The sequence below is a fragment of the Trichosurus vulpecula genome, chromosome 4 (genome assembly GCF_011100635.1).
Source record: "Trichosurus vulpecula isolate mTriVul1 chromosome 4, mTriVul1.pri, whole genome shotgun sequence".
NCBI classification, from domain to species: Eukaryota; Metazoa; Chordata; class Mammalia; order Diprotodontia; family Phalangeridae; genus Trichosurus; species Trichosurus vulpecula.
In genome coordinates this window covers 442,251,501-442,268,595 of record NC_050576.1, presented here as the reverse complement: position 1 = coordinate 442,268,595, position 17,095 = coordinate 442,251,501, and the positions used below count along the sequence as shown (strand labels likewise).

The 17,095-nt window shown below is 52.8% G+C and overlaps 2 protein-coding genes across 4 annotated transcripts; one reads left to right on the top strand and one right to left on the bottom strand.

Moving 5' to 3' along the window:
• Positions 1 to 563: 563 nt before the first annotated feature.
• RPAIN (RPA interacting protein) lies at positions 564 to 8,992 on the top strand. 3 transcript variants are annotated; one of them, XM_036756819.1, is made up of 7 exons: positions 564 to 720; positions 2,232 to 2,405; positions 2,677 to 2,737; positions 7,419 to 7,530; positions 7,636 to 7,699; positions 8,002 to 8,142; positions 8,774 to 8,992. In XM_036756819.1, the coding sequence occupies exons 1-7, from the start codon at positions 637 to 639 to the stop codon at positions 8,801 to 8,803; spliced, it is 666 nt and encodes a 221-aa protein (XP_036612714.1). In that variant the 5' UTR covers positions 564 to 636; the 3' UTR covers positions 8,804 to 8,992. The 3 variants fall into 3 exon arrangements, with proteins under 3 accessions (XP_036612714.1, XP_036612717.1, XP_036612715.1); XM_036756820.1 differs by lacking the exon at positions 564 to 720 and adding an exon at positions 734 to 1,000; XM_036756822.1 differs by lacking the exon at positions 8,002 to 8,142 and having other exon boundaries at positions 570 to 720.
• Positions 8,902 to 16,455, bottom strand: LOC118848085 (complement C1q binding protein). Its single transcript, XM_036756818.1, has 6 exons — positions 16,023 to 16,455; positions 11,855 to 12,005; positions 11,305 to 11,395; positions 10,671 to 10,766; positions 10,257 to 10,379; positions 8,902 to 9,242 (listed from the first exon to the last, which is right to left on the bottom strand). Exons 1-6 carry the CDS (start codon positions 16,249 to 16,251, stop codon positions 9,093 to 9,095), a joined length of 840 nt encoding a protein of 279 aa, XP_036612713.1. The 5' UTR covers positions 16,252 to 16,455; the 3' UTR covers positions 8,902 to 9,092.
• Between the last annotated feature and the right edge of the window lie 640 nt (positions 16,456 to 17,095).

Below are 17,095 nucleotides of genomic sequence, written 5' to 3'. Positions count from 1 at the left end.
CTGTTGTCCAATCAATGCCCACCAGCCTCTGCTCCAGCCCATGAACGCCCGTTCCGGTGCCCGTCCAATCGGCGCTCCCTCCTCTCCGACCAATCAGTGATCTCCGCTCTTCTGCCCAATCCGAACCCCAGGCTCCCAGGGGCGGGGCTACTGGATGAATTGGCAGCCAAGGCTGTGAACTCTGACCTACTGGCGTCACTATGGAGGGCGCGGTCCTTGGGGCTGGCCGCTTCTCCCATCTCACTTTATTGAGGCGGCTCCGCCTGTATGTCCAAAAGATCCTTTATCCCCACAGGCGAACTGAAGCCCGGGTGGGCAAAGCCTGCCCCGAGCTTGCAGTCCGCCAAGGACCCCAAAGAAATCGGGTCCTCGTGATGTTGCCTTCTGGGGCTTGTGGAACTAGGATAGGCCCTTCGCGCCCAGGGCCTCCGCGTCTGTCGGATGGGGATCCAGGGGGAGGGGCCTAAAAGAGCGGGAAAGTTGGACTACCGTTCCCAACCTGCGCCGGAGGGACGCAAACATGCGCAGTCTCTGATCGGACTACCATTCCCAGTATGCAGTGCGGTGGGGGGGAGGGGCGCCGAGAGGCGGAAGTAGTGGCCTCGGCCGCCCGGCCTCGCTGGGGCTGCGGGCGTCATGGAGGAGGCAGTGGCGGGGCATGGACGACGTGGACTTCACAAGCGCCCTGGGGGTCCGCCCTGGAAGGAGACGTACCGGCAGGTGAGTGCGGTCCAGTTCAGGGTACATTGCCCCTCCCATTGTGCCCCGCGGGCACACCTCCTCCTGCGGCCTACCGTGTCTAGGCCCCGCCCCTTCCCGCCCACTCTCCTGGCTCGCCGCCTGCTGCACCAGTGCATTGTTGGTGGAGCTGTGCTTAGTTCTAAGTCTTCGGGGAGACTGTTGGGAACACTCGTAACACCTTGTTCACGCTGCCTTCGAACTGGCCCGGGATGATTGTGAGGCCCAGCCTTGGCTCCTTCCGGACTAACTGTGGCTGTGGGTAGGTGGTAGACTAGACTGCAGAGGTTGCTGGACATTCTCTGCCGCGCATTTAGAGTTAGAGTTGTGTTTGTTCCTGGGGGAAGGGAGGGGGGTTAGCCACGAATTTAGGGTAGTTCTTCCCCCTCCCAAATGTCCGAGGCGTCTTCCAGAAGCAAAGACCCATCTTTAAAAATCAAAGGATCCCAGAAATCGGTAAGACATGAATGCAAAGCAAGGAAGCTTCAGCTCATTTCCCAGTCTGGAACCCCGCCCTTCCCTCCGGTCCTTCTCTAGAATGGCACCCTGGGACAGAATCGTCTCACACCCACCCTTTAAAATAAGCGTAGCAGTTAGAGTGTCTAGGATACAAAAATGTTCCCACGTTGGATCGCCTTCCTCCTGTGCGCCTCCAGGACGGTCCAGGGACAGCAGACCAGGGCCACAGCGGTAATGCTTAGGACTCTGCTTTCCCTCCAGCCCCCAGTGTGGATGATGAAGTTATGCGCTAGGCACTTGGGGTTCTCCAGTAACCCTTCTCTTCATTTATTTCCTTTGCATTCCATTTTTTCCCCTTTTCACAGTTGTTGACTCGAAAGCTACTTTTGGTTGTCTGTGCGCAGAGCTTATCCCTCTTCCCTGCTGCGGTTTGCCTGCCCTCTCCCATATTTCTTTGGATATAATTAAATTGTTAACTAAATGGGTTTCGTTTTCTACTTATCCACCCTCTTTGGCAGTCTCTTTCGGTTCCCTCTTAAGCAAACAGCCCTAAAGAACTCTTTTCTAGGAAGTTTTCCTTTGCTTCCTTCTCCTCATTTCTTTTCCTTTCCAATCTAAATTTATTCTGAATTTTATTTTTTGATGTTCCCTCTTTATTCTCTCTGTATCCTCCGTGAGATTATACTTTTGAAGCCCCTGGTTTGAGCTCCTTCTCCTAGCCACTTTCTCTGTCTAATTCCATTTTTCCCCCTGTGCCTCACTCACTCTTAGAAATATCACTTCATGAATGGAGGGGCAGAAATGTTGGATGGAGGCGGCACTGTATGAGAGGTGCTACCCAGTGCCTCTGCTGTTGTAGGTGAGGCCTGCCTCTACTCCATCCTAAGGTCAGGCCCTTCTCCCCCAACCCCCTCTCCTGTAGTTAGCCTGCAGCTTGGCCCTGACAGGAAAGGGCCTGAAGCATCACTGTCTGACCCATACTTTGTGTTGCTCATTTTTTTGCATTTTACACTCACTTATCTCTCTCCTCCCAGCGATGCATCCTGAGAATGAAAAACAGCCGGGCCCGACTCCTGGACAAGTATCGCCGAGTGGGAGAAGCCCCTCGAGGCCTCATGGCCCAGGAGGTGATGGAGGCAGAGTGGCTGGCCTTGCAGTCTACACATGAGAGCCCGTCGGCCCAGAGGTGCAGCGAGATCTTTGCACAGGTTTGTTTTCCCTCAGGTGGTGAGTGAGGGGAACAGGGACCATCACCCATCTTCCAGGGATGGAGGCCCGAGACTGAGACCAGGAAGCATGGGGCCCCTCTTATTTCTTTAGCATCAGTGGGGAAAAGGCCGGTGCACCAGGACAACATGAAAGGGCTGTTTCCTCCCTCCCTCTTGCGGGCTCCCTCGAGGGGTCTTGACTCCACACCGAGCCGGTTGGGGTCCTTTGGATGAGGAGAGCACAAACCCACATACTTCCTCTCCCTTGTAGGTGGAGGACCCTGAAGAACTCACTGTCTTGGAGGAAATCCAGCAGGAGCTGATGAGCCAAGGTGACCTGGAGTGTGGGCTTTGGATGCTCCAGCTCCCTGGGGGCAGGCTGGCCACAGACTCCCCCTGTGTCTCAGTGTCCTTTTGTGCCTGTTCTCTGAAAAAGATTCACTAACCTAGGCATCAGGAGGCCTGGGTCCTAGGACAGACCCAGCTGGGCAATCTTGGGCAGATCCCTCCGCTCTCTGAGCTTAGGGGAATGCCTGAGGATCTGCTCCATGGGCGGCCTCTGGGAGAGCGGTAAGTGTGGACTACAAATGAGGAGACTGAATCTGGGGCTAGAAGCCACTCCCACACCAGCGTGCTCCAGACAGCCCTGACCCCAGAGAACTTTGAAGGAAAAAATGGGCTGGGTTGTCTTCATGAAGCCATGGCCTCTGGGGGCAGAGCAGACTCTCTGCCACTCTTCCATGTAGGAGCCTGCCCTGGCTCTTTCACAGGGCTAGAGCACTGTTCCTAGAGCCAGGGAGGCTTGAGTTCTAATCCTGCTCCTCACGTAGCAGCTGGGGGATCCTGGGCAAATCCCCTCAGTTTCCTTATCTGTAAAAGGGCAGGTGACAGTAGTCCCCGCCTCGTAGCATTGGGTGAGGATCTAATGAGGTACCATGCACAGCTGGTGTTCTGCAAGCCTTTGGTGCTTTATATACACTCATTGCTACCCTTGTTGGTTCCATGTGTTCTAGACTCCCTTCCACAGCCCACAGGCCAACTATGTGCCCCTCCCTTGCTCTCTCCCTCTCTTCCTGTCTTGTATTTATTTGAATCTCCCCATTCTGTGTCTGTGGGTATGTGTGGGTGGAGGGGGCGCGGTATGGGTCACTGTGGACCATGCACACACACACTCTCATGGCTCCCACCTTGACAGGAGGAATTGTTCCCCTCAGTATATTTACACTCTTAGTGCCTGGTACTGAGTGTGTATCTTCATCAGCCCCAGGATTGTCTGATGCCCCTCCCTATGTCCAGGCTGGCTCAGAGCCCTTGTGGCAATGTTTTAGGGTCTCAAAGGGAGGTTCTGGGGCCTCTCCCCAAGCTATCCCTGTGCCCTTGCTGCATTACTCCTCCATGTCCTCCCACACAGAGGCCTGGGCTCCAGGAGCACGGCCATCCCATCATCCCATGTCCTCCCTAAGCTGTGATCAAGGGCTTGACCCTTGTCCTTCAGAGTGCTTTGTGATATGTTACAGCCTGGTCACGCCCTTTGCCTCTCTGTGTGATGCCCATCTTTCATTCTTGCTCTGGAGGCAGCAACAGCAGTAAAATATTTGTATGGGTCTTTGCTGTAGGCAAGCTCCTGTCAGTAGAGGAGGTTGGCAGTGTCTTAGTGTGATCTAGCCTGTTCTCTGCCTCCTCTTCAACCCTGCCCAGCTCATAGTCCCCTTGTACTGGGTCTTAGAAATACATATGAAGGTCTGGCTCTGTAGGATGTCCATTCAAATGCAGGTGGAAATCTGGGCCATGGGCATTCTTCATCCATTTGGTGTTCCTTGTGTGAATGGAAAATCTGAACTCCGGGAAATTCCAGATCTCTTCCAGGAGGCTCTTTAGTGCCTTGGGGCTTCATACAACCCCCACAGAAGTGTCTCTTGTCCCCAGGGAAGCTGTCCCTCCTTGACCTGGACTTTGAGCCAGATGGTGACCAGCACCTCTGGGGAATGTCCAGCCCCTCATTTTGTGCCTCATTATTGGGGGGTGGGGGATGCAGTGTTGTTTCCATTACTCCCTCTTCCCAGGAGTCTTGAATGATCTTGATGTGTGGGTGGGAGCACCTTGGGATGAGAGCCATTGAACAAGCCCAGGGGAGCTTGTTTTCCCTCTGTCTCCCAGGTCATTGTGAGACACAGATGTCTTCCACTGGTTCAGCACTTGCTGAAGCCTCCTGGCCAGTTCCTTGGGTTGGTTGGTTCTAGATGAGTCCGTCAACACCTTTTCCATGCCCTGGCATCTTCGTCTCTTTCAGATACCTCATGTCCAAGCTCACCCTCACAGTTGTGCAGATCCTCCCACCAGAATCTGCTCTGAGACCCCAAGATGTTTTTCTGTCCTCGTGGGTGCCCCTTTGCCTCCTCTGCAGACAAGATTAGTTAGCCCTGGGTGGAGAAAGAAGGATTTTCTTTTCTGTTTTCTTTCTTTGCTTGTGCTGCCCTTTTGTCCTTTGAGCACCCATGGGATGGCCTTGCCTCATAGGGTCTAATTGATAAATGGCCAAAGGATATGAACAAGCCATTCTTGGGAGAAGAAATTTAAACTACAAACATCCATATGAAGAAATCCGCCAGATCACTCAAGGAAAACGGCAGATGCTGGAAGGATACAGGCCTGTTAAGGAAGTGTTGTGGAGCTGTGACCTGGTCTAACCATCCTGGAGAGAAGCTGAGACCTAGAGCCCAAAGTCACTCAGCTGGGCCTACCCATGGACCTGTCAGTGCAGCTACTAGGCCTATGCCACCAAGACATCAAAGCAAGAAGGGAAGGAACCACATGTACAATATTTATAGCAGCTCTTTGTGGTGGTACCAGACTGAGAACTAAAGAGGTGATTGTATTGGCAAATGGCTGAACAAATTCCTCACTTGAATTGAATGGAATCTTAAGTGATGAAGGAGATGGTGTCAGAGAAATCTGGGAAGATCTGTATGACTTGATGCAGAGTGAAGTGAGCAGAACCAGGAGAACAATGGACCTGGAAAGCCTCAGCATTCCGAATAATGCCGTGACCATCCCATGGTCAGGATGTAAGAAGGCACCCTTTTTTGGACATGGTTTGGCTATGTGGTACAAGAGGGGTTCTTTTTTGTTGTTGTTGGGGGTGGGTGGGAGGGTTTTGGGGCATAGAAATTAAATCTAAGTAATCTAAGTGTTTTTGATGAGATTCTGTTCTGTTCAGTTTGCCAGAAGCAATCTAGCCTACTTTCTGGCTCATTTCTGGGCTAGGTTACTAGCTATAGCCATCCATGATTTAAGTATCAGTGGGCTTGCCAGACAGTGGCTGGTCCAATGGTATAACCATTTGGGCATGGGGCATGCTAGGCTCATCCTACTGTTTGAAGGCATGTACATTATTGGTAGCATGAGTTCAGTTTGCTCACCATGGCAGTCTGCATAGGATATCATGACCGTGGCAAATGCGTTAGGGGAGCACCCATTTCCCTGCCTGACATCTCCCCTGCTTCTGTTGTCATTCCATGGATTGTGGAAAAAGTTTTTGCTGTGGTTTCATCTCTTGGATGGTTGGGGCTGGAACTTTGTTGGAAGGCCTCCTGTACAGCTGCATATTGCTCTACCAAGTCTGGCATTTCTGTGGAATCACCCATGGACCACAGTTGGGTCTGCACTGGCAGTGATTGTCGCTTCTGAAGGGCTGAAGGCTCATCACACATACCCAGGATGCCTCTGTACATGAAGCTTCTAAAGTTTGTATAGAGATGAGAACACGTAGATGGGCCCAGAGCTGCTCATGTCAGCTTGGTCATCTTTGGCAATATGATGGTCATTTATTTATTGTTGACTGAAGCTGATGTCATGGGGAAACGACCCAAATGGTCCAGCTAGTCTGGAACATAAACCGGAAGACTCGCCGTGACCTTTCCCTCAACAAGGTAGCCAACGTGGTTGAGATGCCAAATGAGCCTCTCCACACTGTGCTGATGCTTGACTTGACTTGCCTCTCAGGATGGGCCAGGATCTCACCCATTCCTTTAGAATCTTCCCTCCTTTGAAAAACCGTGTAAATCATAAATGACATCTTCAGGATGGGTTTCTCTTTTATCCCTTTGCTTAAAGTCAGGCATTCTCCTGAATGCCATCTGTTCACCTGCCATTGCTGGCTCCCGACATCCTTACTGTTAGAACTGTCCTAGAAACAGCTAACCCTGTCCACTTCATGTCTAGTTGTCATCATCTCCATTTCATCCCCAGACACCCTTTTCAGACCAGTAAAATATTGTAGGAACCCTTCACCACCATGCTCTTTATGACCTAGGAGTAGAACTGGGGTCCCACATGAAGAACTAGGTGGCTTCAGTGCCAGTCAGAGAACTGAAAAACAACTTTAATATTGAACAATAATAGAACTCATTGAATGTGCTGTTCCTTTTTAAATTTCAGTCCACAAAATCCCTTCATGCCTCAGTCTCTTCCTCTCAGGATTCTTTGTCTTTTCATTCATTTTTCCTTTTAAGTGGTCTTAGTATGTATTTTATTCTGGTTTTGCTTTAAATTTTGCCCAGATTACTTTATATTCCTCCTACTTGTAGGTCTTAATTACATTATAGTAGTCTGTGATGTAAACGTAGCGAATTTTCTCTCATTACCCCCTCTTATCAGGCATTTTAAGGGGGCTTTGCAGCCCCATATGATGTTGTGGAGATATCTGAATGAGCATTTCCCACCCATGAAGTTACTGGGTCCAAGAGGGTGATTATTTTTGTAGTGCCCTACCCATTGCCTCATTTTCCTTCAGGCAGTCAGTGAACGTGCCTGATTTTTCACAGCCCCACTAACATTGAGTCTCATTGCTCTTTTCCATAGCCCATGCAGCAGCCCAGCGGTGGGATGAGGCTTCCTAATTATATTCCTCCTGTCCCTGGACACTTGGAGGTTTCTTCATTGCCTTTTTTTCTGTGTCAGGAGAAGAGAATAGTGGTTTTGCCCTCAGTGCCATAGCTTTCCTCTCCCTTCCAGAACAAGCCTTCATTGAGGAGTATGAAAGGAGTCTGCAGTTTGATGACAGGTGTCTCAGGGCCCTGCTGGAGGGGCTGCAGACAGACAGGCTCGTTTGTCCAGTGTGTTCAAGGTAAGGGTTTCAGTCTTTGGGGCAGCAGCTGAGTTGGGGCCTTTAGCATTTCAACCAAACCAAAGTATTTTTCTAGCTGGATTCTGAAAACGGGTGTACTTTTAGGTACAACCTGACTGTGGTGAGAGGCACGGTCCTGTGTCAGTGTGGTCTTCATCTCTTCTCTCAGGTGAGTCACCCCCCCTTGCTATCAGTTAGCTTTTATACAACTGTCCATTTGTAGTCAGTCAGCCCCCATTTATTAAGTGCTGACTGTGTACTAAGTGCTAGAGTCGAGTCCCTGCCCTCTAGGACTTTATGTTCTAATGGGGGAAGACATACAAAGAGGAAGCTCAAGGGAGGTGGGGGAAGAGCACAGGTTGTGGTCCCTTCTGAAAGAGGTTCTGGGAGACACTGTCCAGTCAGAGGGAGGGGGCCTCTAGGAGAACCACAGCAGGGGGGATTACTTTCCTTGACTGTGTTCCTCCTCAGGCTCCAGAGCTGACAGAACAGACCTTCCGGGCCCTGTTAGAGGAGAGTGTGAACAGACACAGTGAGTTCTGTGCCCATAGGCCCGAGTTTTCCGTCACCAGTGGAACAGAAGAAAATGCCAGTCTTCTCCTGAGCTGTGTGGTAGGCTTAGTGCGCATCCAGGGTGCTGGAGCCTTCTGGCTCCTGAGGGAGACTCAGTGGGGCTGCTGTCTGGGGAATGTTTCTGTCCCAAATACTGCATCACCCTCTGACCCCGAATCCTTCATTGTCAGATGCCAGGAAGCTGATGGCCTTTCAGTGGGCAGAGAGAAACTAAAACTACACATGTAACCAGAAGGGAGACAAGGCTAGGACAGTTCCTAGGAGAAGAGCTGGAGTTGTTAGTGGACCACCAGCTCAGAGTGAGTCAGTGTCCAAGAGAACAGCATGTATGTTGGGGGAGGTGAGTCACCATGTCAGAGGCCTTCAGGCTGTCCTACACTTAAGGATCCCTTTGACTAACCACCTGACCTCACAAGGGTCAGCCTGTATGCTGCGACAGTGGTGAGGACAGGAGCCAGAAGGAGATTGCAGCTGGTTTGGGGTTTGAAGGGCTGCCCCCTTCTCATTACTAAAGGCCTGAGAGAAGCCTATCAGGGAGGCTGCTCAGGACAAGGCAGTGACCCTTGGGGCTGCTGACCAGTCAGGCAGGGTTAGCTCCCACCTCCATCCCCAACCCTGTTCCTGCTCTAGGCCTCCCTAATAACCACAGACTATTCTCTTCTGTGTGCAGGTGTGTGACACTTTGACAGTGCTCCTCTGATGGCCTTGGGAGGATGTCCTTCTGAATCTTGGAGTCGTGTTTCTATTTATTCCTGAGTGTGGGGAGGGGACTGAGGGAAGACAGGACTGACACTGTGCGCTGGAGAGATCCAAGGGTTTTATTTCTCGGCATTCTGTGGTAGTGTACAAAAGCCAGCAGAGGAAGGAAATAAAGGGTTAGGCAACATAATTTACACCTGGCAGTATTTTCTCCATGATAGCTTCTAGATAACATTCTCTTGGAAGGAAGGGCTCTGGGTGTCCTGCACGGCTCGCAGCCTCAGGCCTTCCTACTGACACTTGACAAACCCTTTCAGATCTTCCAGAAAGTTGATGTACTCCTGGTGCTCTAGGGCTGTGCTGAGCTCGATCAGTTCATCTGCAAACGTGTTGTCCACCCCTCGGTCAGCCAGGAAGTCCATCAAGTGGTCGTACAGGGCCTGTAAGGAGACAGCTGTTGGTGCCTGCTTCTCTCTGCCTGCTGTGTTCTTCTGTATGGGTCAGGCAAAGCGCCAGACCACACCCTGCAGACACTGACCCTGGACTTTTGTCCTGGTCATTCTTCATTTCAGCAGCTGTCTGACCACTTGACTGCCCTGAAGACCCCTCAATTCTGTCCATGGGTTAGGAGTTTCACTGTTACTCCTGGGCAGAGGGAAGGGGCCTGGGTCCCCCTTCCTTCTGACTCACTGCCAGTAGCCACAGGAGAGATGATTGTACACATGACACTTAGAGAAGAGACCCTGCCTCAGGCTCCCAGGGCACCTGACACGCACAAGAGGCAGCAAGAATGAAGGATACGGTTTCATGTCCATCACCCACAGGTGCGATAAGAGGAAATGCAGAAGTGCCATTTGCACCAAAGTCTAAAGGTCTAGACTGTTAGGGACTGACTGGGGAAGCTGAATTACATCACGATAAAAGGAACTGAGAAGCAAACCCCCAAACTAGGAAAGGGGGCATCTCAAACAAGTACAAAGACTGTCTTAAGAGAGGGGAGGAGACAAGTGAGGAAGAAGTGAAACCTTCTGAAAAGAAGCACCAGCACCTGGGAAATGACAAGCCTGCAAAGGGGCAGAGTGGTCTGAGGCCCAGTGGGCAGGCCAGGGCAGAGGTGTCTGGGACTGCGGAACAGGACCCCCTTTAAGGTTCTTGTTCCTGTCGCTCTAACCTCAGGCCTCTGCTACTACTCTGGGTGCCCTTAGTAGAAATAACGTTGGGGGTCTAGGCATCCTCAGGTGTTTGGCCAGTGTTCTCTCTGCGTGGGGGCTCAGAGCTAACAAGGATATTCTAAGCCCTTGGATACAGATACCCAGAGTAGGAAGGCTTTAACAGTGGGGGGTTCTTCTGAGCTCTCAGGTAGCAGGGGAGGGGACATGGGCAAAGCACCCCAAGCAGGGTTGGCTTGTGGAAGGAGGAGGGCCCCTACCCTGGCTAAGACCCCCAGCACCTACCCAGTCCAGCGAATCTGTGTTGAGTGTGTAGTTTGTATCCTTCCAGTCGGATTCAGTAGCGGGCTGAAAGCTAACTTCCCGGATGGAGAAGATGTCACTCTCATCCTCTTCTTCCTGTCCAACCTAAGTTTTCGGAAAAAAATGGAGGCTGGGCCCTAGCCAAGGGTCTGGAGCTGTGGAAAGAGCTGCTTGTTTGGAGTCATAAGGCCTGGGCTTGAGAAGCTCTGAGCCTCACCTTAACTGTAAAATGGGTGACGTTGCCAGGACCACCACCTGCCAGTAAAGTTTCCCCTAGCTCAGAAGTCTTGGCAGAGGCTGACCTCACAGCATTTCCCACCCAACCTCACATTGCCCCTCCACAAAGAGCCCAGGAGGAAGTAGCAGGAGCAGGCCCCGCCCCATGGGAAACTCTACCTCATCCTCTGGATAGTGGCAGTCCAGCACAAGGGCCTTCTTGGTATCATCCTTCACAACCTCCACCACAAAGTTCGGGGTTGATGTAAGTTCAGGCTGGACCCAAGGAAAAGTCAGTTAGCTAGGCTTCTATCGGTCCAGGGACCAGCTTCCTCCCCTTGAGGCATGATGGGATCACTCCCTGCCAACAGCTTCTCTTCCACACCTGCCAGCTGCTTCCAGGACCAAGTATGAATCTGTCCCTTGATACCTGGTACCTTCCAAAATGGCGCTCCAAACTGCTTGACCAACATGGCCCCTTTCTTACACACGTTTCTCAGACTTGGTACTCTATCTCCTGCGCATGCTGTGGACCCTGGGAACATGGCTCACACTGGACTGGGGCTCAGCCTGGTTGCTGCCTCTTATGGGAAGCCTCCACTGATGCCCCAGTAGCTAGGGCCCTCTCTTTCCTCAGTTACCCTGCACTGATCTGTTTTGAGGGGGGCTCTGCACACAGTCCAACCAGAACTGAATTAACCTGCTGGACCCTGAGAAGCTGTTTGGTGAGCCCAGCTCTAGGATGCGAAAGCCCTCAGTTTCCTGTGCTCAGCACCCTCCCTCCTGGGCCAATGGAGCCCCAAGCCGAGCTCACCTCTTGCTGTTCTTGGGTTTTCTGTCCCTCTGGTGGCTCGTCATCAAATGTCGGTGGGATACTGTTGTTAATATTGAATGTGACTGTGATCCTGAAGCAGAAAAAGAAGAGCCAGTGGGTCCCATATCTGGTGCAATCCCCTCCTCTGACCCTTCCCCCACCAATGCACACCAGTAGCCTCTCCAGGCCAAGGGATGGAAGGATGGAAGCAGAGGCCCAAAGTGCAGCTGTGTTCCAGGCCCCCCCCCCACCTTCCACAGCTAGTTTCTCAAGCTCAGCCCTTTGCCTCCTACCCTTAGGAGACACAGCAGGTTTTAGGGGTCCCTCTTTGTACCCCTTTCTCCATAACTCCCCTTAGAAACACCCCCTTGAAAGTACCATTGTATAGGGTTGTCTCAGTGACTCAGGAGTGTGGGGTTTGGTGACCCCAGACAGATTCCACCGTGTGATGATCACCAAGGTCCTTTCCCAGCTCTCACTCTGTGGTCGTAGGCCCAGCAGTGAGTGCCCAGGGCATAAACCCAACAGTCCCAGACCAGGCCAGGCTCACCTCTCACCAGCTAATCTCCGGACTAACTTGGCTTCTGTCCCTTGCACACCCAGTTCCCAATCCCCAGACATCTTGGGGAGGGATTTGTGTTTCTGGATCTTCCTCTCCTCTTTAATTTCATCTGTCAAGAATTCAGCAAAGGCCTTGTCCCCTGAAATAAAAATGGAGACATGGGAATGCCACTGTTTAAATTCTCTCATGGGCTCATGTTAAGGACAGATGCAGAGACCCTGGGCATGGCCAGCCATGGATTGTCAAGGTTGAGCTGGGTGGGGCAGCTTAGACCATCCATCATAAGGACAGTATGGCCACATACCTCCTGCTTGCCCCTCCCCCTGCGTGTCATAGGGAATGGGAACTATGAGCGGGCCTGGACTCTCTCTCCCCAACAGCTGTGAACTTGAATCTGGAGTTGAGGCTGGCAACCCCAGCCAGGAATAAATGACAGACAAGTAACAGGTGCCCTCAGTGCCTCTGCAGAAGAGTCCTCCCAGAGTGGGCACAGCATGGTCCCCTCCCAAGAAGGAAGCTCCTCGAGGGCAGGGCCTGCCTCCTCCAGACCCAAATACCCATCCAGTGCCAAGACGGAAATGTAGCAGTCCCTAGAGAGGGGCATCCCTTCAAAGGAGGGGAACCAGACTGACACAAATGGAAAGCATACAGCGATGGGGGGAGGGAGATGTGGGAATCAGCCCTTCGAGAGGGGAGGCATCAGAAGCTAGGCAAATCCAGAAGGGGCTGAGCCTCCGAGAAACCTGCAAAGAGAACGTCCCAGCCTGAGCCTGAGGAGAACGGCAGAGCTCAGGATGGACCCCAAGCCATGGGTAAAAGGGGCGTGTGGGAAACCGACCCCAAGAAAAGTCTTTTCTGAAATCTGGAGTCCAGCGCAGATGAAGAGAAGGGATCCACACACTAATGTTTTGGCAATTCACACACTGCAGGAGAAAACAATTTGCTTCTCCGGACACCTGTTGAATGGGTACCAAATAACAGAACCAGCGGGGGTGGGGGGGAAGGAAGCTTTTTTACTGGAGACGTTGAGTGCAATGATACTGAACCCAACTTTTCTTAGGAATCTTGCTGTCTGGACTGGGGAAATCACAGATTACCAAGCTACCTTCCTTTCCCTCCATAGTTGTGACACATGACAACCATTCACTCCCCTCTTGATTTTGCTCACAGGGGAGGCAACATCTATAATATCCACCCCTGGTCACCCGCTGTGGTGAAATCTGCTCTGAGATGGCAGTGTCTGCCTCAGTGTCTGCTGGACCATTTCCCAATGTTCACAGTGAATTTGCCAGTCTTTCCTGAGGAGTTTGTGTTAAGGATTCATCCATCCCTGTGCACACTTGTGGTAGGCCTAGGCCCCATTCCAGAGGCCATAAACTGGATAAAGCAGAGTGACTCACTGGGACCCGATGCTGTGGCTCTCCTACCCACAGAGATGGTGCTGCTCGGAGGGGAGAGAACAGCATTGGTAACTGAACACAACACCCTCATTTGAGAGATGAGGAAAGCCAGACCCAGAGAAGTCAGGGGGCCACAGTCAAGGCTGGGCAGGTGACAGAGGCAGAAGCCTCATTTAAGACACCCTGAAATCCTGTCTCTGCAAGTCTGCCCTGACTAAACAGAGGACCTGGGACAAATCACCCTGTGCCCACCCTACCCAAACAGGGACACTCTAAGAGGAAGCTGGTCCATTTAGGATTAGGGTCAGACGGTTCAGATTTGTTTCCTTGGGCAGTTCTGGGTCAGACGTCCCAGTGTCTAAGGTCCAGGGAAATAAGCCGTAATCCCTTTGCCTCTGCTAAGTTATGGACGAGGTACTGCTTGCAATATTGCCACTAATAACCCTCATCCTCTACCCTGATGAAATCCCAAATCTGGCAGATCCCCCGACCCAGGCCAAGAACAGAGATGCCATGTTGAGGGGGCAGGGCATCACGTGGCAGACCAATAACCTGATAGGGTCCCGATCCAGCTTCTGCTTGAAGATCGCCCACAAGGGAGGCCACCTTCACTTGGGGAAGGTTCCTTTGTCACTTCTCCCCCATGGCTGCTCCTGGCCCTGCCCATTATCCCCCACGGTCCTCATCCAAGACCTTTCTTCTTCCAGTCAAACAGCCCCAATCCCTTCATCCATGAGGGTGACCTCAGGCTGCTGAGGTCCTTTATCACCATGGCTGCCCTCTGCTGGACACTTCAGCTCACCAAGGCCCCTCCTAAAGCGGGCAGCTGGTTAGAAGCACTAGGTAAGTTTAGCTAGGACGAGAGAATCCTGGAGAGGAATATAGTAATGTGGGCCTTTCAGTGTCTGTTGTGGCCTAGGACACAGACCGCAGTGGTCATAATGGGGTAGCCAACAAGAGAAGAGGCCACTGGGAGAGGGAGGACAGAGAGGACAGAGGTGTGTGTATCAGTAATTAAGGTGGGACTTTCTTTATCAAGTGCCCTTCTAGACTCTGGCCTTCATTTCTTTAATTCAGGAGTCTTTGATCATCTCTTTGCCTCAAGGGAAAGCCTAGTTTACATGGGTTTAAGTCACATGTGATGCCCTTTGACCCTGAATAGAATATGTAAACTCAAGAGGTTGGTGTTTTTCTTGGGACTCTCACTCACTGGAAGAGTGGCATGTGACTTGAAGAGACTCTGGGCAGCCACTGTTAAGGCTCCCCCCCCCCCCAAACCCAGATGTTGGTGCTTTCCTGGTAACTCTGAATTGTGATTTGATGTTTGTTATTTGTTTGTATTTACTCTGAAGTTCAGGGTGCTGGCTTTTTCCCCTGAACTAAGTGAATGATAGTTGTATGCTGGATTAAAGCGGGATTGTTAACCCCTTAACGTTGCTTTCCTTAGTAAAGCAGATCAAAAGAACCCGGGCTAGCAGCGATGATTGTTAACCTTGTTGGGTCTTACAGCTCAGCTACTGATACAGTGTGACAGGGGCCAGGGTGGATAACTCTTGCCCTTTCTACTCCCCTCCTCCAAAACACTGAGGTCACTTCAAGTTCTTCAGAGGAAGAGGAGGACCCTCAGCCTCTGGTAAAGATGCATATGGCGCTGCACCTTCTCCTCTACTGCCAGCTTTGGGCCCCAGGAGGGCTTCTTAATCCATAGCCCTCACTGGATAGAGCACTGGGCCTGGAACCAGGTAGAGCTGAGTTCAAATCCACCCACTTGCTGGGTGACCCTGGGCAAGACCTTTCCACTGCTGTCTGCCAGGATAGTTTTCCCAACAGTAAAATGGGGAACAGCCCTAATCTCCCAGGGTTGTTGAGAGGCTCAGACAATATTTGTAAAGTACACAGTGCCCGGCACATAGTAGGTATGCAATAAATGCTTCTTCCTCCCTTCCCATACCCACCAACTACACTAATGCCAAGTGCCAGATTTCACATTAATCAACGAGCTCTGAACTGAAAGAATCTCTGAGCCTCTCTGGCTCTCTCCAGAGAAATAGTAATCCGGTCATTGACTAAGCAACTTTAACAATGCAACAAACAAAACAATTGAAATAAAATCAATGTACAGGGTCCTAGTATTCATCAGGGAATGTGGCTACCAAGCCACTCTCCACCAATTAAGGGGTTTTTCCTCAGCATTTCTCTTCAAGAGTTAATTTAAGAGAAAAGTTCTTAGCCCAGCTCCACTGCCGCCACACCCTGCCCCCCCAGCCTCTTAAAGGCACTAAGTAGCAGCGTCCAGTCTGGGGGAGCTGCCATCACGTGGGCAAACTTTCGGGGCGCCAATTGCAAAGGCAGAACTGCCCACTGAGGAAGGCACTGGGGCTGGACGCCCAATGCACTGTGGATCGTCAGAAACCACAGAATTAGCGAACCAGACAGAGCCGGAACCACGAGAGCCCGACAAAGAGCGTCTTGGAGAGAGGGACAGAGGCAGAGCCGGGATGGCGAGGGAACTGCGGGGACCCCCACAGAAAGCAGGTCAGGGGGTTAGGGTTTGAGCCACATGGGGCCCACTCCCTCCGTACCCATGACCACCGCGCCAAGCACCGGCCGCTCCTATGGGGGGGCGGGAGCCCCAATTCCAAACCCAGCACCCCAGTCTGCACAATCAGCGCCCCGGACGCCACTTGACCGCCTGGGAGGGGGGTGCGGGTGCACGTGCGCGCCCCTCCCTGGGTCCCGGCCACGCGCGCGCTCACCCTCGGTGTGGAGTCCTCCGCACGTGCACGAGCATAGACCGGGCGCGCTCCGGAGCGGCTGCAGGAGGCGGGGGCGCGCGGGCCCCGGCCCGCTGGCGATTCCTCCTCCCAGGAAGCCTCCGAAGGCGCGGGTGGCGGCGGCCACGGCGGGGCGCAGCGTCGGGAGGGCTGTGGGGCGCAGGGCCCGGGCTGCAGGGCGCAGCAGCAGGGGCAGCAGCAACGGGGCCATGACCGAAACACGCGGATGACGGTGGTAGCGACAGCGGAAAGACAGCGGAAAGCGCAGAGCACGCCTGACTATCCCCAGGCCGGAAGGGCACAGGATTGCCCCGCCCCGGAAGTTCCTGCACCGCCTCGGAGGGTCACAGCGCCCCTCGCCGTGAGGCGTTGATAGCGTTTGTTTTGCGCGTGCCCCAGGGAAGATGTTCAAGGTCGGCGCGATGATTGGCTGGTTGGCGATGATTGGACACCACCACTGAAGTCACTTCCGGCTCTAGAGCCGGGATTACCCGGGATTACCCGGAATTCCCCAGAGTGGCTTGGGGCAGCGTATTCTCCAGACAGCCGCCGATGGCCCGGCACGCACGCGCAGTGCGCTTCCCCGTCTAACTGCGCTCTTTCCACAGTCCTTTTCTCCGACCCTCCCCCGAAGGAGGCCTGGCTCCCCTTCGGGCCAGTTTCCTCCAGAGACCTTCTCTCCTTGTCACTGACAGCGGGCGCCCAGGTTACGTTGTACCCAAGCTGCACGCGACCGCAGTGTCTGCGCTCCAGGCTAAGGTTACATTGTATCCGACGAGCCCAGACGGCGTCTTCCGCCCAGGGAGAAAAGGCGGGGGCGCGCCTAGCCTAGGTTACCTTGTATCTAAGCGACCTCGGGCAGAGCATACATTGTATCCAGCCTGCCCGGAATCCCGCGCCTCGGAAGGAGAGATCGTACGCACATCGTGTCCAAGCAGGCAACCGTGAGACCTACACGGCCATCTCCCACGGACTGGACGCGTCCCAGCCTGGTTTAAAGAACAGCACTGTACGGGCGTTGTCTGTGCTGAGTGGCCAGCAAAGATCCTGAAATT

Excerpts from the sequence above, each read along its gene's own strand:
- RPAIN (XM_036756819.1), top strand. The coding sequence starts at position 637 with ATGGAGGAGGCAGTGGCGGGGCATGGACGACGTGGACTTCACAAGCGC. Across the intron at positions 2,406-2,676 it reads GCAGCGAGATCTTTGCACAG|GTGGAGGACCCTGAAGAACT; the intron begins GTTTGTTTTCCC and ends TCTCCCTTGTAG. Across the intron at positions 7,531-7,635 it reads GTTTGTCCAGTGTGTTCAAG|GTACAACCTGACTGTGGTGA; the intron begins GTAAGGGTTTCA and ends GTGTACTTTTAG.
- LOC118848085 (XM_036756818.1), bottom strand. The coding sequence starts at position 16,251 with ATGGCCCCGTTGCTGCTGCCCCTGCTGCTGCGCCCTGCAGCCCGGGCC. Across the intron at positions 10,767-11,304 it reads AAACCCAAGAACAGCAAGAG|CCTGAACTTACATCAACCCC; the intron begins GTGAGCTCGGCT and ends CCTTGGGTCCAG. Across the intron at positions 10,380-10,670 it reads GCCACTATCCAGAGGATGAG|GTTGGACAGGAAGAAGAGGA; the intron begins GTAGAGTTTCCC and ends CCGAAAACTTAG.